This window comes from Passer domesticus, chromosome 6 (genome assembly GCF_036417665.1).
Source record: "Passer domesticus isolate bPasDom1 chromosome 6, bPasDom1.hap1, whole genome shotgun sequence".
In the NCBI taxonomy this organism is placed as follows: domain Eukaryota; kingdom Metazoa; phylum Chordata; class Aves; order Passeriformes; family Passeridae; genus Passer; species Passer domesticus.
Genome location: NC_087479.1, coordinates 34,798,783 through 34,822,222, shown reverse-complemented (window position 1 = coordinate 34,822,222; position 23,440 = coordinate 34,798,783). Strand labels below are relative to the sequence as shown.

General features: G+C 41.9%; 1 protein-coding gene across 12 annotated transcripts in view; it reads left to right on the top strand.

Annotated features, from left to right (window-relative positions):
* Window positions 1–3,838: 3,838 nt before the first annotated feature.
* The window catches only part of MAP3K9 (mitogen-activated protein kinase kinase kinase 9), a 140,781-nt gene continuing 121,179 nt past the window's right edge, over window positions 3,839–23,440 (top strand). For 11 of the 12 annotated variants that reach the window (XR_010364627.1, XR_010364626.1, XR_010364625.1 and 8 more), the window contains exons 1-2: window positions 3,984–4,611; window positions 9,604–10,017. Coding sequence is in view for 3 of the 12 variants with exons in the window: in XM_064424401.1 (XP_064280471.1) it covers window positions 4,311–4,611; window positions 9,604–10,017 (715 nt within the window). In the remaining 9 variants the exon portion in view is untranslated. Of the gene's footprint in view, window positions 3,857–3,983; window positions 4,612–9,603; window positions 10,018–23,440 lie in introns of those variants that run through there. The other variant, XM_064424403.1, reaches the window with a different exon arrangement.

The window sequence follows — 23,440 nt, the reverse complement described above, 5'->3', positions numbered from 1 at the left end:
AATCTGGCTACTGGAGTGAGGCTCATCTCCAGAGTGGTATGTGTGGCTATATCTGGGGATATAGGCATGGAACAGATCTGTGGTATGTCCTCTGAAATGTATAAAAGCCAAATGAGAGTGCTGTGTTAATTTAATATGCAATATAAATTACCACAGGATGTAAAAGGAGCGAGCTGCAATAAGATGTGCCAAGGGGCATCTCCTTAATTTTTTATACTTTCTTATTGTGCTGGTAGAGACGTGCTGCCATTGTAGCTATAGTTGGAATTACAGTATGTTTCTAGTACTGCAGTGTAGTTGGACTGTGCCCACAGTGTCTCCTTTTTTCTGGACATTCCTCTTCCTTTTGTTTTTTAACACCATTCTGGTTTGTTTTGGTTTTTTCTTTGCCTTTACAGAACGCAGATACTAGGAGCCTAGACTGCCAACATTTTGATATCCAGTTAGATTTGTGACTATGGACTGCCAAGTTTTAATAAGTTATAGAGCTGCTAAGTCCAGAGGTAGTCTGCACAAGCCTCTAGAAAACACAGGACAAAAGCCGAGATTCATAATCCTAAATTTGTATTAATAATGATACTGAATAAGCAGAATACTTTCCATTGCTTCTTAAAACAAAGACTGGGAATAGACTGGACTTTTTGTTTACCATCTAATAATTTGTTGGTACTTTTAAAATGTAGATGCAAAAATGTGCCTGAATTAAAAGCTTTGGTTCAAAGTTCTCAGTTTGAAGAAAGTTTGAACTAAATTCAGAGTATCATCTGCATTTTGCAGGTTAGACTGTTCTTTTGAAACACATAACAAAATCTTAACATTAAAAAAAACACTTTAGGAAGCAGAGTGTGTATTCAAGCACAGACTTTAGGAACTGGATCTGTTATAGCCAGAATCTAATTCCCATTATTCAGATCTGCTGCATAATAATGGGAACAGATACAGTCTTATTAGGAAATGTATAAGAAAAAACTTTCAATGTAGCATTTGGGCTATATGTTCATCAAAAAGGCATGCACCATTTAAAAAATCTGTCTGTATCTTGCCAATGCTAAAATGTCATCTTTCAGAGACTGCGTGCAGACAGTCTTTAATGTTCTTTTCATCTGCCTTTTGCCAGTTACTGGAATATGAATTTAACATTTACTGACAGTTCTATTTACCTTGCTGTTAAGAACAGCCTACCCAATCTGGCCAGATCTTTTAATTCAGAAACCAGTTTCTGACATGGCTGGTAAAAGATGCCAAGAGAAGTCTATGAGAGTGGGAAAATCCTATGATGGCTCTTTGGAGTACTTCCCTGGACACTCCAGGCACAAACGGCTTCCTGAGCCAGTCACACCACTTCTGTAGAAACAAACATATAATCACGGGAAATAAAAAATAAAGAAAAGGGGGGAAAAAGAGAGAGAGAGAGAAAAAAAGGTGTCTTTTGAGAAGCAAAGCTGTGTACTTTGATATCAAGGCATTCCACAAGATGGCAGGGTTCTGTCTTGGCAGGTCACTACAGCAGGCAACCTGAGCTCCTACAGTAGCAATTTTTTCCTATCACAGTTTTCACCAGTAATATAACTCTCTACTTTAAAGTTATCAGTGCTCTACAGCAGTGATCAAAATAAGTGGCAAACAGCTGAAAGACAGGAGGCCTCTATTTTCTTATGTCTCACTTTTTTTTTTATATTACAACATTTATAGCTCCATATTAATGTAAAACATTATCATTTCTCACCGTGTGAAGTGAATAAATAATTTTTTTCTACATAAAATTAGACAGAAAATTATTGCATGCAACTGCAATTACTTTAATTAGGAACATTAATGGCAGACTTTCACATTCCATCTCAGTAATCTATTATTTGAACTCCAAACCCATAAATACAGCTATTTGTTACTCCTTGTCTTCATGACCAAGACCAGGTAACCTAAAGATGGATGTTCCTGAAAAAGCCAGGTGGCTGTCCCTTTCACCTGCCCTGCTTCCTTGTGCTGGCTTTAATGTCTGTGTGTACAGTCCTAATGCAAGGCAGATCAACCTTAAAAGCTGATTGAAAACTAGCTGCTTTTACTCAGAGGCTTAGCTTTCAGCTAGATAAATGAGCTGAAATGACTCCACAGCCACAGTCACTAGTGTTGCAATCAGGAAAGCAGGTCAAGCATGTGACAAGGGGCAGGAAAGTCCCTTTCAGCAACAGAGTGGTATTGGATAAGCTTACACTAATTGTGAAAACACACCCTTAAGTAACAAAGGAATAGTGGAGAGGATGCATCCTCAGTTCTGCCCTCGCTGACAAGAGGCATTGGAGAGAGAGGAGAAAACCCAAAGCTCAGTTCTTAGACAAATTCAATTGAAAACTTGTGCTGAAGCATGTCTAAATCTTGCATGTGTCACAGTGAAATGTTAGTTCTGACCTCAACTGGACATGTTTTGGTCTCTATTTGTGAAATAAGGATACTAATATACCAGCTCTTTCTATACCATGTTTGTTTGGCTTCTGTGAGAAATAAAGGCTCTGAAGTTTGGGGAAAAGAGAGAGAAAATAGAATAATTGTAATTCCCAGTAGGGTTCTCTGCAATACTTGTTACTAAGGTTCAGTTGAGAGCAGGTGTATTCCCAGAGTAAATGTAAGTAAATTCAAATATTTTACAAACAGTGATAAGGATTTTGAATGAACTCAGAGCATGTTACATTTAAGATCTTCGTCATTCTATTAAAAGCCTAAACCCTGGGGCTCCCTATAAAGGCACTACAGCATAATGCTAATGCAAGGATAGATAAATAGACAAAACCACAATGCACAAAATGTAAGAATTACTAGGAGCTACTCTGTACATAAACCATCCAAAGGTCTCACTCGGGGATGGAGAATTTTTTAAAAATCCGTCTTGCAGAGAAGAATTGTGTATTTGCATTTAGTAAACAATAAAGAATAATGAAGCCCTGCATTTTATGTATAAGTGTGAAGACATCAGGTGTGGTCACGGTACTTGGGCTTCTCCTTTGGCATCAGTGGGCTTTGTTATGATGAAGCATGAACAGAGAATTTTCATTTCCAGTTTTGCCACTGGAATTCAAATGAGGATAAAAAAAAAAAAAAAGGAGTGCAGTGTAAAGAAAATCTCCCAGTAATATCACCAAGTGCAAACAAATTCCATTGACGAGATCTGGTGTCTCCACAAGCTGTGAAAACCCTGGCAGCATGGAGAAGGCATTTTGGATTTTCAGGACCGAGCAGCTACATGCTGATTGCAAGAGTGAGAAGTAAATTCTGTTAGTTTTTAACAGAGGCATTCAGCAGGGATACACCCACGATAACCTCGTGCAGAAACCATCTCACCACGTGCTTGAGTTCGGACGGGGTATGGAAGTCCATGGCCTGACAGAAAACAGAGGCTCTGTCGGGTTTCGAGCCCCGGCCCGCCCCCGGGCCCGCGGGCAGTGGCGGTGCCCGGGGGGCAGTGGCTGTCCCCGGTGGGCAGTGGCGGTGCCGGTGGGCAGTGGCTGTCCCCGCGGGGCAGTGGCGGTGCCGGTGGGCAGTGGCTGTCCCCGCGGGGCAGTGGCGGTGCCCGGGGGGCCGTGGCGGTGCCGGTGGGCAGTGGCTGTCCCCGCGGGGCAGTGGCTGTCCCCCAAAGGCAGGACACGGAGCCCGGGGCGGCGGGGCCGGCCCAGGTGTGCGCCGCCTCCGCCCGCCACCAGGGGGCGCCTGCCCGCTCCGCCCTCGGGCCGCCCCACCCCGCCCTTGGCCCGTGTCATGCCCCTTTCCCCAGCCAATGAGAGGCGGCGGGGAAGGCGGAGCTCGGAGCGCGCGGCCCAATGGGAAGCGAGAGCTGACCGCGCGGGGGCCAATCGGGGGCACACCGGTGAGTGCGCGACTCCGGGGCCGGGGGCCGGGCGGGGAGGGGCGTGGCCCAGGGGGCGCGGGCCCTCAATCAGGTGAGGGCGGAGCTGACGGGCGGCGGCGGCGGCCAATGGCGGCGCGGGGGCGGGGCCTGCCCTGCCCACCCCTCGCGCCGCCGAAGCTGCCAGAGAGTCAGGTGGCTCCGGGATGTGCGGCGGCGGCGGCGGCAGGAGGCGGAGGCGGGCACGGAGGAGGCGGCGGATGGGGGGGATGCGGCGGCTCCTCCACGGCACACGCTGCCTGGTCTCGCCCCTGCCCGCGCTAGGCTGAGGCGGCCCCGCGCCGGGAAGTCCCGGCAGCGGCACCTGGTGCCGGCGGGCGCCGGGCCGCATGAACAATAGGCGGCGGTCCCGGCCCCGCCGCTCCCCGCAGCGCCCGGCTGCCGCGGGCGCCTCCCCCTATGGAGCAGCCTCGCCATGGAGCCCCTCACCGAGCTCAGCCAGGAGGGCGCGGGCGGCGGGGAGCCGCCGGGCGACGGGCCGCTCTGGACCGCTGTCTTCGAGTACGAGGCGTGCGGCGAGGACGAGCTGAGCCTGCGGCCGGGGGACGTGGTGCAGGTGCTGTCCCGGGACTCGCACGTGTCCGGCGACGAGGGCTGGTGGACGGGCAAGATCGACCAGCGCGTCGGCATCTTCCCCAGCAACTACGTGAGCAGCGGCGTTCCGGGGGGCGGCCCGGAGCTGCGCGCCCGGTACCCGCCGCCCCCCGCCATACAGCGTAAGGGAGCCCGGGCCCGGGCGGTGCGCGGCGCGGCCCCTCCGCCGAGAGGGAGGGAGCCAGGGGAGAGGCCCGGTCCTGCCCCCCTGTCGCGGGCTGGAGTGGGTATGCGAGGGGGGAAGAGACCGGCGGGGCTGCCGCGCTTGTGGCGAGACCTGAGGCTCGGCCTTCCCGGTGTCCCTGGGGAGGGGCCTGGCCCGGTCCGACTGTCCCGGCCCTTCCGTGGGTCCTGTTGGAAGCCGGTGCCGCCGCTGAGGGGAAGGGAAGGCCCATCCCGATGGCGAGCGGCCGTGGGAGGCCGCGGGGGCCTGCGATGGCCTTCGGCAGAGGGGCTACAGCGTCTCAGCCCCCAGCCCTGGGGCCGCCCCAGGCCCCGGTGCGTTCCCTTTGCCGCCCGCGGAGGTATTCCTGCTGCTCCAGTGCCCTTCTGTCTTCCTGGAAGGCAGAGCTTGGCTCGGTGTGTTGGCGTTTCGGCGACGCCGGGAGCAGTTTCCCATTGTTAAGACCTGTGTTTCCAGGGGCTGGTAAATTTTCATCAAGAGACAAAATCCTGATGGCTGGGCAGTGGTGGAGTCACCAGGGCTCTGGTCATTTTGCCTTTAAGAATATTCTTAAATAAAGGTTGCTGGGAGGAAAGCAGTTGTTTTCTGAAGTCTTGATTCACTGCTAATACTTGTTCAGTATTATCCTACTTACTAACCAAAAGCTTTTAATTTCTGACTGAAAAATTCCTAAGTTGACCTGTGTTACCAGGTTCCTCTGCCCTCTTAAAAATTCTGTCCTGAAATACCTGTGAATGAGTTGTATCCACGTTTGGGTATCTGGGCCTGCCTGAGGGTCACTTGACTATGTTGTGATGCTGAAGGCACTGAGACATTGGTTTGTTTCCCTGAATTTCGGTGCAGTTTTGAAGCCTTTGTTGGAGACAGAGAATAGGGCTGTTTCATCTCGACTTTTTTTAGTCACTATGTACAATTGTGGAAAGAGAAACAACGTGGAATGACTTTCTAGATCCTGTTTATCTATCACCATTGACAATTCAGGCAAGGATGCTTTTATTTTTTAGGAGGGCAGAGAAAGATCTTCAGACTAGTAGGCTTTTCTGGAAAGTAAAAGAGTGAAAAGATGCTTTGTCCTATCTAGGCCGTATCTCCAAGGAGTACAACTAATAGCTTTTTTTTCTTACTTTGTATTCTGCTTGAAAGCATTTAGGTAAAATTCGTAGCATTGCCCTTGGGCTTGTGAAAGGACTAGGTGCTATTCCTTTCTTTCATGCTGCAAGAGCACTGGTAAGTTATTTTTTTCCCCACACACAGAAAAAGCTGTGAACGAATGCTTATTAGGTTTTGCTTTTGAGATACTTAGGAGAACCATTTCTATAGAACTTTTTGAACCCTCAGCTCCTATCCTGTGTTGAGTGTTCAAGTTCAGGCTTTGAAACTGTGGAGTCTCCTGTCTGGCTGCCTTTTCTATGGTTTGATAGCTCACCAACAGCTGTGGAGTTGTACCTTCCCCCTTTGTCTTTGCCTTACTCTTCCCATGCCCCTACAGAACTACGCTACTTCTCTTCTGTCAAGTCACCAACCATATGTTCATGACAGTGTAGAATTTACTGTTCTCCAGAGGTTTGTATAGTGCTTAAGGAGTATGGGGCTTTTTTAAAAACAACAGTGGACAGGGGTTAAAGTTGGTTGCCATTGAATTGGATTTTCAAGTTGAGTATTGAAATCCTTTGCAAGGAATGCAATCCGCTTTTAGAGCTGATGATGTTAGTTTGATAGCTGTTTGGAATAGGAATCACCATCTACTGTTTAATTCTTCGTAGTCCCGTAAGTCCAGTTTTGCAGGAGTGATGCAAAGTGTCATTCTGGACATGCACCTCAGCACAGAACCTATTTTTGCTTGATTTCCTAAAGTTTATCCATATATTTAATGAAAATTTGGGAGTATAAGTCCTAGAGATTCTGTTTCTACTGAGAGCTGTCCTAGTTTAGCTGGTAATTTTAGCCATCCCTGTAGTATGCTTGAATCTTGCCTTGGTGAGGATACCATGAATGATAAAAAATAGCCTGTAGTAGCTCTCAGGAGTGGGCCAACTTGAGGGACTCTCATCTGTGCTGTGGGTTCTTAAACACTTAAGACTGAATTAAACAGTTTAATCATATGGTCTAATAAGGGCTGATTAAACAGCACCTACTTTGCAGTTGTCAACATGGCCACTGGTTCATGGCATACAGGCTCTGTAATTCCTTACCAGCCCACAGAGGAATGAGAGCACTTCAGTTCTTGAATTCTGTACAGTCCTATGCTTCACATCTGCCAAATGACACTGGAGTTAGTGTGTTTAGAAATGTGACAAAAAGCAAGTATTTTGTGTCCTAATGTACCTGTATAACTCAAACTATGAAAATGAATAAACTAATTCAGCAGAAAATACCTTTTAAAAATCCTAAAGAAAACATTTTTAAAAATCAGGGTGTTTTTATGAGTAAGCTACCCACCAGGGTAAGCTGGCCAGTTTGCCTTAGAGAAGTATGCATTTTTAAACTAAACTAAGGTCGTACTTCCAGATAAAAGAACATTCAGTGTCTTGCATTAGATTTCATGTGGAAGCTGAAGTCTCTCAGCTTTACATCCCACCCCTATTAATTTGCGCCTCCAGCAGGGATGTGCTTTTTCTGATGGAAAATGGGTGTTGGCACACGAAGTGTTCTACTATCCAGCCCTTCGGCTTCCTTTGCCCATCTCGTTCTCCTGCCTGCCACCTTCCTGTCGCGCTTCTTCCCAGCATCGGGAAGGTTGTGTGGAGGGGGAGGGCCGGGGCGCTGCCCATGGGGCTGTCCCGTCCCCGTCCCGTCCCGTCCCCGTCCCGTCCCCGTCCCGTCCCCGTCCCGTCCCCGTCCCGTCCCGTCCCGTCCCGTCCCGTCCCCGCTGCCGCCGGAGCTGTCCCTTCAGCACCTGCGGGCCGGCGGGCGGCTCGCTCGGCGCCTCCTTGACGTCCTCTTAATCCGTGAAATGCGCGAGCAGTGCCCGCTGTGAGCAGCACCCGAACGCTGTCTGTCCGGAGCTGGCAGGGCAGGAGATCACCCTGCTGGTGTGGGGTGCGTGTTTGTTCATTTCCAGTCTTTTAACTGGCCTTGTCCCTAGGAGCAGGTTAAGTGAGGATTCCAGCAGTGCTGAAATTCTATTGACTGAAGAGATAATATTCAACATCTGATTTCTTTAGGTCTTTTACTAGTGAGAAATACAAGAGTGACTCTTGGTGTATCCTCAGTGACAGGGTAGTCTCACATCTGGACTTATTGTCATTGCAGTCTTGTTCTAAAATTTCAGTGTTTCTGGTCAGAATCTACTCCTTTCATGTTTTCTAGTAATCTCTGTCTCAAGCATTTGAACACCAAGGTTGCTACTGTAGCACTGAAATCTTCTTTGTTGTCCAAATCCTTGAAGCTTTGAGTGTTACCCAAAATATGTATTCACAGTAGCAGAAAAATAAATTCTCTTTGTGTTCTAAACTGGAAGAGACCTTTTCTCCTTCTGGCAGACTTTCTTGGTCAGTTTTCTATCTTGTTTCCTGTTATCCTTTTGTTCATGGAACACTAGGAAAAGCAGCAAAGGCATCCTTATTAAAGTAACTCGTAGGCTTGACTAACTTAATAAAGTAAGCCAACTTCTAAAAATCATGTTCAGGAATGATAGATCTCAGACAAAATAAAAGCCTGCAGCTGTGGATAGAAGAGTTTGTATTAACTCTGTACAGTTTTGTGACAAAGTCTTGTACTGTAGGCTTATACATAGGAAAGGCATTTGATTGGAGTAAGGAGACTAGTTCATTTAAGTGGGATCTAACCTGCTCCCTTACATACTTAATTTCCTTTCTGCTAAACAAAGCAGGAGAACCATGGTAAATTTGGCATTTCAAATGCAGGAAAGTATTAAAAGACTTGGTGACCTTTTGTTCAAATCTTGCATTATGGTACTCTATCTCGAAAACTTTTTAAAATTATAGTCATTGACTATAATTGATAACCATGCAAATGTCATACACGGTAGCATCAGTGGTAGCCTTCCACTACTGTAAATTCAGCTGTGTCAACCTGTTTTCATTGGTTAGTATGTGGAATTTTCATTCTACATTAGTCAGTGTTGGTTGGGTTCTTTTTGCCACCTGTATAAACTGTGTTTAGTGTACAGTTGTACGGGATAATTTTCTTATTGCTTTTGCTCCAGGTGCAGTTTGTGTGCTGAATTGAGACAGCTGCAGCTGTAGACCTTTTTGTGTCAACCTGTTAAGTATAGCTGTCAGTGTACGGGAATAGGAAGTTTTTATAACAAAAATGCAGTATGCATTAATCAAGAAATGTTTTTCTTATTGCTTGCTCTGCACACTCAGTATGTGGTTTGATCCATCTGTTTGTCACACTGCTGTTGGTAATGTCAGAACTGGTTAACAGATCTCTTGTGGGGAACAAATCTGCAAAGCCTGGAGAGGTGTGGAAGAATAAGTGTGATTTGGGAAGGACTAAAAGATTGTTGTGGCAGTTCAACAAGAGACATTCAAAAAAGGGACAAATGGAGAAGCAGATGCATTTTGTGTTGAGTTTTAGCTATTTTACATTAAGCACTGCATTGTGAACACAGCAAAGATTAGTTGGTGAGTGTGTTTTTCATTTTCAGAATCTGGTACTGTCACTAAGAGTTATCCTTAAGGGGGGTAGGGGCAGGGGCTTCAGTATTATAAGGGTTTAACTGTTTACCACTATCACTGAGTACTTCATGCCAGTTTAATGACACTGCAAGGCCTATTTGGCAGTGTCATAATACTATTCAGCACTGAAGGGTTGTCAGAAAGGCCCACTTCTTTCCTTTGTATTGTTTTGGAGTGAAAATTGGCCCTTCCTCCAAGGGCAGGGGTGAGGTCGGCCAGCATGGACTGATGTACAGACTGCATAGTTGCTGAATGCTTACATCTTTTTTTTCCTCTTTCCCTAGTCCTAGAGATCGACTTCTCAGAGCTTGTTCTGGAAGAAATCATTGGCATAGGGGGCTTCGGAAAAGTGTATCGAGCTATATGGATAGGAGATGAGGTTGCTGTCAAGGCAGCTCGTTATGACCCTGATGAGGACATCAGCCAGACCATTGAGAATGTCCGCCAAGAGGCCAAGCTCTTTGCCATGTTAAAACATCCCAACATCATTGCCCTCAGGGGCGTGTGTTTGAAGGAACCTAATCTTTGCCTGATCATGGAGTTTGCCCGCGGAGGATCGCTCAATAGGGTGCTGTCTGGTAAAAGGATACCTCCTGACATACTGGTGAACTGGGCAGTGCAGATTGCCAGGGGAATGAACTACCTGCACGAGGAAGCAATTGTTCCCATAATTCACCGTGACCTCAAGTCCAGCAACAGTAAGTGCTCCACAGTGAACAGTTAGGGTTCCGGGATATGGTTTTGGGGAAAAAGTCATACAAAGAAAAGAGGGGAGTAATGTTAATTTAGTGAACCACTGTATCCTCTAATTCAATCCCAGAAGGGTTTATTTTTATACAGTATGGTGCTACAGATCACAGGAAACATGCTTTCCTGTGTAAATGTTTTCAATCTGTAGAAGCAACTTAAATAATCGGATACAAAAGCAACTGTGAATGAAGCATGCTTTGCTACTAGTTCATATTCATGTAGTGTCTAGGTTTTATTGGCATTTCAGCAGACTTCTGTATGTTAGAAAACCTTATTGAACTTAGAATGTGTATTATTCTTCCACTTTTTGAAAGAAGAAGTGCTTCTTTGTAAGGGTGAATGCTCCTAGGCTTTCATTATACTTGCTAGATTTGGCTGTATAGATGAGATGCAAGCCTGTTTTCTTTATGGGAGATTTAACCCATCCCAGCTGAATTGGATCTTCTCTTTGTCCATCGTGGAGCTGGTGTTGACAGAAACATTAACTCGTGAATAAAATGTCCTTGTACACCCAGGACTTCAGCTGATATTTGTGATGCTTTACATGATACAGCTCGCCCATTAGAGAGCAAGGGGAACTGAACTTTGGTAGTTAGGATTGTGGAAATCATGGTGATTTCAGCTGCTCTGTAATACTGACAGCACTGCTGTGTGTTGCTTGGGTGCTGTTCTCATAGTGTGTCTCTTTTCACAAACTTTAACATCTCAAAGTCAAACACACACGTAGAACATTATTTATGAGTGTGGTTATTTATGAGTGTGGTTATTTATGAGTGTGGTTCTGCAGTGGTTTAAAGATCATAATTTTCTTTCCTGATGCCTGTATGCAGCTGTTTAGCCTTTCTCTCTGCTTGTCTGTGTCTAGATGGCAAGAGCAAACACAGACCTGCATGTTGGATGTGGTGGTTCAGATTGGTGTGTTAGTATGAACTTATTGTCATTTATGGCTCGAGTTAATAAGAAGCTCTGTGAACTGGGTGGCTGGGATGCAGGCATATGTTCCCATTTGCTTTGAGGGCAGGGACATTAGCAAAGAGGTCTGATACATGGGAATTTTAATAGCTTAAATAGATTCACTAGCATAACCATTGCAATGCTGTAAATTTCCAGGCCTTGCAGTATCTTGCTATGTTTTTTTGGCCTCAGATATTGTGGCCGTGAATTTACTTAGTTGGTTGTGGAAGAATAAAAAAAAGTACTATTAGTTTTTGGTAGTGGAAAAATAGGAACTATAAGAGCCTTCAAGTTAGTTTCTACAGTATTGTTCTTATAGTAACAAAGTTTCCCATTTTCATAGAGTAAGGCAGTCTTAATGTCAATAAAGATTTCCTGATGTCTAAACCCTTCCCTTACAGATGGCACATATATGGGCATGTTAATAAATATTGTAAAATTAAGGAATGATTTGCTGCATGACTTAATGAATGACTGGCTGCATCTGTGAAAGAGAAATAATTGCCTTTCAGTGTTGTGCATTTCCTCCTTACCTAAGAAACTATTTACTTGTTTATTTTGCTAACAGGCCATTGAGATTTCCTTGCTAAGTGCTAGTTGAACATTTTTGAGGTTTAGAATGAAAGTTATTTCTAAGATAAAAAACTGTTAGCTTGTAGTACTTCACTGTTTTATTCAGACCAGAGACTTCTAGTTGTAAAAGGGGAAAGCTTCAGCAAGAGAACCAGGCCAACCAGAGGGACACCCAGTACACAGTGTTGCCATCCAGACAGATATGGATGCTAGAAAACATGTAGATTGTCAGCAGCAAGAGTAAATGTCTCTTGCCACAATGAATCAGCAGAGTGTAATTGTGCTGCACTGTAAATGGTCAGTGAGAAGTTCCTAAATGGATTACTATAATTTCCATAATTTGGGAGGAAGCAATAGTAAAGAAAAGGGAAGAATGAGTGAGAATACCTCTGAAAGGATTCAGAGATGTTCTGTGTTTGAAGGGGAAAGAGAGAATTTACATGGTGGTTGTGACCAAGACAGTATCAGATCTAGTAGAGAAATGATGGGTATAGGAAAATTCTATCCCAGATAAGGCTGGAGCAAGCACTATTACCTTTGGGAAACTAAATGAATGTAGGAGCTGGTACTGGAGGAAAGGACTTAAGATACTTTAAGGAAAAATTATTGGTTTGTTTTCCTCTCTTGAAATTTCATAAATTAGTAGCCTTGGGCATGAGCTTGACATATTGCAACAGCTGTTTATTAAACAAAGTGAAGTTCCTCATTCTGTGCTCTGTGGTTGAAGAGAAATTTAAAATATATGCTATTTTAAACATTTGAAATACATGTTATTTTCTGAGTGTATCTACAGAGCAATCATCATAAATACTAGATTATGACAATGGTGGAGCTTTTTTGTGGGGATAAGGGATTGTAGGATGAAAAACTTTGAGCTGCCTAAGTCATGTCTTTCTTGATTACTCTGTCACTGCATTGCTGAAATCCCTTTTCTCTTATATATAATAACCATCTTAGAAATTTCTCTGCTCTGTTTCCTGTGGAAAGCTTTATAGTAGTTTTGTAAAGATTACTGGGCTGAGTATATTATTGCATCCTGATTAATATATAGCTTGCATTTTATCTGTTTTTCTGATGAGCTTAGTTGTCTTAATTACCATGTTTAATGGAGAGCAGGTTATCTCATTGGCTTTGCGCCTATAGAATTACAAGCTTGTAGCATTTCCTTTGCACAAGCTACCACCCACTTGGTGACAGGCAGTGATGTGTCTGTGGTGAGGAAGGAGGTTCTGCTTGCAAGAGCTTGGAAAGGATTCTTGCAGATGCATTTCTTACGTGTACTAAACGTCTACAGGCGCTGCAGAGCTGTCATGGGAGCATCTGCTATATTGATCTATTGATTGGTACTGCCTGCGTAAGTAATAGGTTGTGATCCTTGTACATCTCATCTTGCCTTCAAGCACCAGCTGGGATGTACACAGTGCATCTGAAACTGCAGGATGAGTTAATCTGGGAGGTAGAGAACAAGATGGGGCAGTGGGAAAGAGCAGACTTGCCTTATTTAAAATCAATTTTTCTACTAGAATAGAAGAATATCAGAGAATGCCTTTTTGTCAGATGTCTGCTTATATTTAGGCAGACACAGAATGCATAAGGACAGTACTTCATGGTGAATCTTTTAAGCAGGTCACATTACATTTTGAACTTATCAAGTGGGCACCCTAATGCAAGTCTGAGAAATTACCCCATTATATAAGGATTTCAAAAAAACATCCTTTTTTATTTAAACTATTGCAGCTTGGTGGACTCAGATATGATGTACCAAAACAACACGCAGAATAGTTGTCAACATTTCTGGTAGTGTAATAAAGAACATAGGGTTTTGATTACTTTAGGAGATAACTTCACTTTAGTTCATCTGAACTGAACTTCAGATGATTATTTGAAGATTCCAGCAGGTGTCCCTTTCTTGAGGTACTCCTCATCAAAAAGCACTCCCAATCAATTGTCTGTTATCAATCTTTTTTGATGAAAAGAAGGAAATTTTTTTGTTCTATATTTTTAATTTTTTTTTCTTCTGTATATTTTCATAACTTTACATTTAATACTAATACATTTAGAGTGTAGGAAAAGTGCTCTCTATGTTTAATACCATGTTTGTTTGAGGAAGATTTATTGTAAATCTTGGAGGTTCTGAGGGCTGCCTGTTTTATTGCTTTGGGGATGCAACCAGGAAATGAGTACAGAAAGGTCTTTACAGAATGAATTCTACACCTCTAATTTAGTTTTAGAGAGGCTGAAATTATTTTCTTGAGTCTGAGTTCAGCTGGCATTAAGTCTGGTAGACAAGTGTTCCAATGGCATTACCAACTCATATGTCAGAAAAAAACCATTTGGTTCTGCTGTGTGAGGAGATAAGTATTTCTCTTTTTATTTGGGCATTTGATTTAAGGGATTCAAGTTATTCCATATGAAAATTAATCTTGCTAATCTGACAGAATCCCCAGTGGCTGCTGCTGCTTCTCTTCATGTGCTGATATTTCCAACCTTTCCTTCTTCAGCTGCACATTGGTGAGCCATTGAGCATATGCTATGGAATCCTTAGTAGGCCTTCCCCAATGTGAAAGTACCTAAATAATCTAAATGCTGGGCTGTAGGAAAAAAAGCAACTAGAAATGCCCACTGTCATCAACATCACTGCACTTAGAATAGCTCTTAAGAGTTTCCCTTTCTTTTATCTCTCATCTGTGATTCAAGTCTTATTTCTGGCTAGAGAAAAGTGCCTGGCTTAGGCACTTAGGATGAAAAAGAGACAGTCCTGTTGGTTTTAGTGAAGTATTGTAAATAACAAAGTTGGTCCTGTTTGTCTGTCAGTGTTAGATATGCCAGCATTGCTATAGGAATAAAGCAAATTAACTAGTACTGTGGAGAGCTAGCAAAAGCATATTTGATTATTTTTTGACTGTCTCAGCAAAACATGTTTGTTATTTGCACTACATTTAAAGATTTTGCTGAGGGTGTTCATGCCAGTTAGCAAAGTGCTTTTTAAAAGTCATCATGGTTGTGTTCCACAAAGTGGCACAGAAGATTAGCAGCAAAGTGACATCGCCAAGGTCAAAGAAAGAGGAAGGGACAGAGGTCAAAATAAACCCCAACAATTCTGATTCAGCCAAGTCAGTAGTTTTTCCTTTCAAGTCATTTGAAGTCTTTACCTCTCGTACTTTTTGGACCTCCAATGTAAGCTTATGGTGTCCTGAGATTCAAATTTCTGAAAGAATTCCAAACTCTACTATAAGCTTTGCTTGTTTAATGTAGTTAAGCCTTTATCTGTTCGTACAGATGCCAGTAGAGCTGACTTTCCATGTGGTTTATGGATAGTTGTTCCTAGGACTTAAAATATTCCTTGGTTTTTTTTATTTTAATCCAATCACAGTTGACCCTTTTCTGTTGGTCTTTTCAGAGAAGGAAAAGTACTTGTAAACCTCTTCATCTGTCTGGCAGAGGTGTAGAGGAGAACTCTTCCAGGGTCTGCTGAATGTGTGTTAGCAGAGCAGTTTGGAACTCCACCCAGTTATTATTGCTGCTTCTGGTACTTCAGTGTAATTTGCTGACTAACTCTCCAGTGTTGTACCTTCTATCAGAATAGATTTCCTTTGTCAGTGCAATTAAATGACTGAGTAATGCTTCATGTAGAATATTGTGAAGCTATTTCAGTGATATCTGAATGCTTTTCACTGGGTGAGTAACTAGTCTGGCCTTACTTGGGTATTCCCTTGGCCTGTAAGAGGAAAGTGGTAAAAAGGTGATGTTTTGTGGGGAGATGGGTGGTGTGAAAGACAACAGCTGGAGGATGATGGTAATTTATATTGTAGTTGAAAAAAATTCCAAATAGCCATAATTTTTTACTTGTGGTAATGTCTTGAGGAAATTGATGCCATTAATACTACACATTTTCACTGAAAAGAATGGAAAAAAAATATGTATTATTAGTGCAGAAGATGTAAGTTATGCCTGAAAGTGTTGCTAATTTTTAAGATGTTAAAATACCAGGAATTCACAGAAGTAGGGTGACAGTTTCTGTGTTGTGCTTTGGTAATTTATTGGATTTTTTTCTTCATTAGCTTTTGTAAATTAGTGCAGCAGTTTTCCTCTCAGACAGGTTTGACAGATGCTTTCAGGTTGCAGTCTTGTTTTCATGTCTTACTAGATTTCTGAGAATTTCAAAATGAAATCCATCTTGTTTAAATGATTTGTTTTAGTTGAATATGGATTGATAGCTGCACAGTTAAGTGCAAGTCAAAAATATGACATCTTTATGAAACGTTTGGTGTCTACAAGAACACTTTGGTGTCCTCCTGCCCATACTAAGTAGTAAAAAGGCAACTTCACCAGTGGAATCTGTTACCCTCATAGACAAGTATGGAAAGAGTACCTCTTGTTTTTAAGAGATTAATTTGTCTATTACATTTGAAACCCTAGCTAATATCCTTTTAATGTAATTGAGCCACTGTGTACATTTTTTGCAGGGTTCTCTCTGCTCCTATGAAAAAATAGCTTAGAGTTGTGGCATTAAGCACTTTATTCAAATTACGCATATGGCAGCGTAGAACAGACCTAAGCATGGTCATGCAGCAGGTGTCCGTAGGCATCCCCTGAATTCACCGTCTGACCATCTGTGACAGAGCTGGGAAAGAGCTGTGTTCTTCTGAAATTTCTAAGGAGCCAGTTAAGGGTGAGAACAGCCTTGTGGTATTTCTGGGAAGCTAGAATAATTCCTTGATCTCCACTTATTTTTTTTTGCGTTTCTTCCACATCAGTAAACTTAATTTTAATTTTGACTGACTTCTGTCAGCAGCCTCACTTTTGCTTTTTTTATCAAACAATTCCATTCAGAATTTCAACATACCTGAAACAAACTTGCTCTTGAAGCATCGGACATAAAACACAGTCTTGCTCTTTGAAGTGATGATCCATTACCCAAGATAATTCTTTAATTTTAAGTTACATCCCATCTTGATGACTGTGGACATTTCCTTATGACAGGACAAAGGAAACCTTAAGTAGTTTGAAAGAATACAGGGCATAGCACACAGTTTTAAGTAGCTGCTTTTTGGTATGTGTTTGCTTTCTGATTTTAGGATAGTTTATGTTGGTGTGACTTTGATTGCCAAAAGGTTGCCAAAGTTGACTGGAGTCAAGCTAATTGCTTGTTAATTGTCCCACTGCTAATGGAAAGTCTTCCTCAGACCTGAGCTTTTTGCAGATATGAAAAAGAAACAGTAACAGAAACTCATGCACTGAGAAAATTAACTATTCCAAAGCGTAACAATTCAGAATTATGTTGTTTGGTTTCATCACTGTTTCTTAAGTTCAGAAAGAAGAGCTCTTGCCCACAGAACAGTAAATTGTTGTGTCCCAATCTGTAGAATAGTCATTGTGGTAATGGCAGCTTGGTGCAGCATCACTTAGGGTCCTCTTGGGAAGGAAGTAGCCAGAGGACACACAGCCTTCCTATGAAGTGTTTGTATTACTTCCACACACAGCCCTTCCACTTTGTTTTCTAGAGGCATTGTTGTATTGCTCACACATTTATTATAACACCATTTTTTATTAAAAACAAAAATACCCCCCCCCCCCCGCCAAAAGAGAAAGCATTATCTTGTGCGCATATGGATTCCAAATTGTCTCTGAAATTCTGTAGGTGTTTTGAATGATGTATGTCTTACGTCTGGGATAATTTTTACAGCTACAAGCCAAGCTCCCAGTTTTCTGTACGTCCATCTTTGATGTATTGTGCAGCAGGCTCCTGGATTTTGCTTTGGCCATTGAGAAATACTGGGATCTCCTGTTTGTATTACAACTGGAAACATCTAAAATGCAAGCCTGGCTTCCTCCTTGCCTATGTATAGACTAATTGTTGAGATGTGTAGCAAATTATAGTGTGCCAGCAGCTCCACTTACCAGTAACAGGTAAATACTTCTACCACTAAGATTTTATTGCAACAATTTCTGTGCTTAAACTGGGGATTCCTGGGAGCTTCCTGGTATACTATAAAGAAATGCTAGTATTAATAATTGCTGTAAGGATGGTACATGTATGTGGACCAGGCAGTGTGGTCCACTTACTACAAAAGCATTGCATTTCTTGTTGTTTCTCCTTCATGAGTATGGGCCTATGGAAAGATGTTAGAGAATAGTCTTTAGTTCCTTTAGACTTTGCATTGTTCAAGGATCCTGAGAATAAGAAAAATACTATAACTTTGATAACTAGAACTTGATATGCCTAATTCTGCTTGTTGAAGTGTTGCCAGTCTTGCCCTGGGTTTATTGATTAGCTTTTTCTTTTTTGATGCAGCCACTTAATGTGGGGTTTTGATATGATTATGGTTATCTGGTAACCATGGAATATTCCTAAGACTTCATCAGGTTATTGTGTAGTTAGAATCATTAATCACAGGGTAAGCTGGGTCAAAAAAATCTAACAGAAATGTAGCACATCAAAAAGTCAACAGCTTTTTGATAGCTCTATTAATGAGTTGCTACCTTATGTGGACTTTCATGTACAATAGTGCAGGAATGCCCTCTTAGCAGCTGACAACTTGTTCTGCTCACTCTAAGGTCAAACTTGGCAGTATCTAAGTAACTCTTGAGTTTTACTTAGCTTGGTGTTGATTTTGCATCTAAGAGCCTTTTAACATTTGTTCTGATGAATGAAAATATACCTCTCTGCCTTTTAAAAATATTTTAAGTTGAATCTGATTTTAAATACCCAATAAAACACCCCAGCTTCTGGTGTAGATTGTGCTGCTGCCTGTGGAGTTATGTCTTTCTTACCGTCTAGATTTTGGAGCACCAGCTTATTCCATGAATGAGTTGGTATTGGTGTTATTTACTGTTTCATAAAGATGTCTTAATTGAAACCAAAACAAAACAATTTGGGCTACTTTTTTCCATCATTAATTTCATGTTTATATTTGCCTGGAAACGGCTCCCACTGAACCAGCATTACTATTAAATCTCTTTTCAGACAGTCTCTTGAGTGATAAATGATGAATACCATTCATGTGATTTTACTCTTTCCTTTCCTTTTTTTTTGTTGCTGCCTAATAGAGTTCTTGATTTGTTGCAGGGTTTCAAAGTGATACAGTTTGGCAATGCCCTGTGTTGAGTACAGATGTAATTATATTTTTTCCTTGGAGCATTTAACTGATTGTAAAGAGTACAATAATCCATGCCTGAGCTAGAGGTTGTTGCAATGTCAGCAGTATGGTAGGATTTAGTCTGAAACCTGAACTGAACAGCTCTATTTTTCCCAGAAACTCACCTGAGCATTCAAAGTGTTTTGTACAGATCACTAAAGCGATAAGACTTTTTACAGCCTGGCTAGGTGAAAGGATCGATTCTAAATATATCGGGGCTTTGGAGGCCTTTCTTCTCCCCTCCCCCATTATGCATTAGCTCTTTAGAGTTACTGTACTGCATGGCTTAAAATCCAAGAACTGCTGTGCTGTCACATCCATCACCTCCTTTAGGTTGATAGAAGAGGACAGTCATGCAGCTTTATGGATTTGCTGAACCCTGATTCGTACCTAGTAATTAAGAAGGCATTGGTTCCAAGGTGTACATACATTTTTTAATGTACTGTTGCTGAGTGGTTAGTAATAAGAGAGAAAATATTTGCTTATTACTGGAAGCAAGATTTGTGGGTTTTGGTTTTGCTTCTAAAATGTGAAATTTTGAGTGGGTCTTAAGTTCTGTCCTCTCTAGCATCTCATGCAACACTTAGCCTTCTATACCTCAAACAGATATTAAAGATGCAGTCCTGCTGAAATGAATGGCAGAGTACCCAACAGAAGGTAGGTAAAGGCTACATGCGGAAAGCCGGGTCTTATTCCATGTGCAGATCTGTTAATCACTTTAAGTACTCTGAATGCAGGATCAAGAGCAGATTGCTCATTATCTGGATACTTGTGAAGCAAAGCTGTGCTGGCTGACTGTGGAAGGTAGAGCTAAAATTGCAAATTAGATTTTGGCAAACTGCTACAATATGAGGTCTCATTTTGGAGCGAATTTTTGAAATCCTTTCCCAAATGCTTAGTTCTATCCTCAAGACAGAATGCCAGTGTACTGCCAATAGGACTTAATAACTAAAAAAAAGATTGCCTGGCAACCTCAGTCCCTTGTTCCCTTTGCAATAGCGCTGCTTTTTTGACTTGTTAGGCTAACTGCAGACTTGATAGCTATCCTCTGTCTCTCTGAGACAATGCAGCAGCTTGAAGCAGTATATTAAGGCTATTTTTTTATCTAACATCCAGGTTTTACCACCTCCAGCATCTGAGCTAACATGTATCTTGGGAAATTTTCCTTATTTATAGGAGGGAAAAATAGGATTGGAACAATCAGAGTAATTTCAGTGAAGCAGCCTTCTATTCAAGAATATTTTTGTTTAATCTATGAATATTTGTGTCCTTGAAGTAAGGACTGTTCAAAAGCTAGAGGAGAATGTTTAATACTTGTATTACTATAGTACCTTCTGTATAAAAACCCTGAAGATTTCAGACTGCATTTCATTTCTTCAGATTACAGTGGAACTTTTAATTATTTTTTCAGATAAAAGCAAGTAGAAAAAGTAGCAATTGTCCCATGCAAGAAGCAAAAGATGCTTATCTGATTTTTCTGAATTAGTCTTAATTTAAAAGTATTAATCCACATTTGCATGAATTTCACAGCCTTGCAGTAGTTGCAAGTATTTCGTCTGGAAATAGATCTAGAAGGCAGTGAAAGGGATTTGTACAAAGTGCAAATTATACCTATATTGTGGGGAGATGAGTGGAAAATATTCTGTAGGCTGAAATTGTCTGTCCCACTTGTGAAATTCCAGGGTCTCTGTGTGTCAGAGAAGAAATTAAAATTAAATAAGCCTCTTTCAGAGCTCTCCTTGCTTGCATAGGTATTCTGTGGTCTCAAAAACACGCCTTAGAAAACATACGTGGTTGAGTGAAAAGATTCTTTGTTCAAAACAAAGTTTCCTGTAACAGATTGGCTCAGTTTTGGACATACTCTGCTGTGGGTGGGTGGCAGAGTCTGGATCCTGTGATATTACTCAGTCTTTTATCTGCTTTGGCAACCCTCTGACTTCACTAAGCCTTTAGCTTTCTTGGGAGATTTGTGTTAAGCAATTTTTGGATAAATTTGGATTTGTTTGGAAATGAAAATATTTTCTGTTTACTTCAACTCTTGCACTTGAGACTTCTGCTATATTGGTGGCAGAGAGAGGTTTTATTGGTAGCACCTTCCTGTATGGGCTGGATTCCTCTTAAATCATACCACAGAAATGACTTGCATTATAGAACTGAAACCCTGCTCATGTTTTGCATTTAAGGATCTTGAAATGAAACAGCATTGGTTTTTAAAGGTTTTACTTTGTTCTTTCATTAAAGTTCCTGTACCTGGGATTTGGTGGACTGAGTATCTGATCTATCTCCTTACAGTACCTGAATTATCTAAATGGAGGCAGTTAATGGGCTGAAGCTTATTAACTATCTGACCACTTTTGGTAGTTTGCATTTTGGTATTTTCCATTTTGGTCAGTAAAGCCACAGTAGTCTGTTCTGTTTTCAAAATGGAGGAAGAAATAAAATGTGTCCAGTATTCCCACCCACACTGGTACTCCAGCCAGTGGTCTTTCACATTCCAGCTATGACAGGGTAAGCATTAGTTCCCTTCTTTACAGTTCACTTTAGTGAAGTTTGAAATAGTGATTGTACAGTAGCAGATGAGCAAAAGCCTGTGGGAAAACAAATCTGGTACTAGGCTGTTGTGCACACTGATGCTTCAGTTGCTCTGGAATGATCTGCAAAAACATTCAGCTGTGTCAAAAAGGTGTGGTATTATTCTGGGAGAGAAAAGTCAGGTGAAATAATGTCATTTCATGTGAATTTGACTTCCCTTGACATTTTTCAGCCTTTCAGGTTGTAACTAGTGGTCTTTTCATCACTCTTCAATCTTAACAAAATGAGATAGATGTGCTGAAGCATTGGAAGTAAAGCAGAGACCTTGTTTAGAGTCCACATAAAAAGGGAGACTGGGGAAGAATCTTCACCAAGTCCATGCAGCTAGTTAATGATTTAAATATTAGAACTGTATGTTTCTAAAGCAAGTAAAATAACAATGACATTTATCTTATTTATAGTCCTTCCTCTGTTGTCACTCCCACCCACTGCTGTTGCTACCATCTAGCTCTTGGCCTATGTCATCAGCTGATGTGGCCCTAAGGGGACAAAAGCACTGCACAAAGTAATGGGTCGTGACTCCTGGGAATGGGTGTGAGTGGGATACGATTACAGGCTGAGTGCTTTTCCTGAGATTTTCCACTTGTTTTGATGTGACTGCTTTCTACATTTGTAGAATGTTGAGGGACAAAGCACTTGGCCACAGCAGTGCTAATGTTGTTGAAGACTGAGCTAGAACTACTCAAGTGCACTGACTCTTGCAGGTGTTTGGGTATTGCCAGCACCTTTGAGGGTTTCAGGCCTTCTCAGCTCTGCATCCTCCAGGTGCTGTGTCTGGTGGCCAGCAGTCAGGGCCTCACCTGGGACATCCACCACCTGCTTTGTCTCCAGGTGCAGGAGCTCCCTCTCAGCTCAGGTTTGCTTGGACAACTTTTATAGTCCATTTTTCTTACATTTGTGGCAAAAGAGCTTCTGATACTTTGTTCTCCAAACCTGTTTCAAAGCATTGATATCCACCCTGGCCTGCTAGAAAAACTATTAAATGGTATGAAAAATTGATAAAACTTAAAAATATTACAGTAAAATACATAAGTTAATGTTGCCTTATCATTAGGTAGTAATTTTTTTCATGTTCTGCCTGTTGTACTGTCTCTGCTGGGGAGACATTATTTGAAAGTTAAGTATGAAACCAGCAATCGTCCATCAAGTTAGAATTATATCCTGGTGTACCAGATGACAATTCCAGCTTTTTTCCCCCACAGTAGGTTTCCTTGTCTTCTAACAGTCTTCCTTACATATTTCTTTCTGTATGTTTTCACTGCACTCAGTCCTGCTCTTATTTCTTTATCTATTTCTCCTTCACCTAATTATTGTGACCATTTCCATCAGGCCTGACATTCATTAGCTAATAGCTTTTTATTCTTGTGCTTCAGGTTTACTGAGTAGCATTATTCACAGATAATTGACTTGGTTTGAGCTGGACCATACAAGAGACTGTCTTAGATTTTTTTGCAAAATCTTCACATTTTTTAATACACATACACATTCTCTGGACTGGGAAATGGAGTATGAAGTTGTTGATATAGCTGTCATCATGAAGTACAGGGGCAGTGGGCAGTTTGGTGGTTAACTCTCGTGGTGGTATTGCAGAGTAATCCTGATTTCCTTGGTATTGTTATTACCAACTTTTGCCTTTTAAGTCAGGAACTTCTTTATTTTCTTGGTGTACTGCGTGCCAAATAAACTGGGAATATGACAGCAGAGTAGTTGAAAAAGCTGAAGCCAGCTTTTGGTATGCCTGACTGTTCATAGTATTTCGTGCAGTAGACCACCAGCCCCTTTCTTCTACTTTGATAGATAAAAGTGGGATATTTTTGCTCTGGAAGATCACACTGTAGTAGTTCCTTCCTGAATGTTGTTCTACTTCTGAAGTGATGAGTCAGCTTGTAACACAAGCAAAGCAAAGGAGTATTCTGTTCAGCACTAAACTATGCAGATTAACCTAATCCTTTCTCTAGGCTCAGAAACCAGAAAAAGGCCATTATGACCATATTTTGCTGCCTTGACACTTAATGTTGACAGTTGAGGAGCCATTTTCTACCAGTTCTTTGATGTTGCTATCATCTGGAGTGGAGAATATGTTTAGGTGTTTATTTTTCCTTACTAGCAGTTC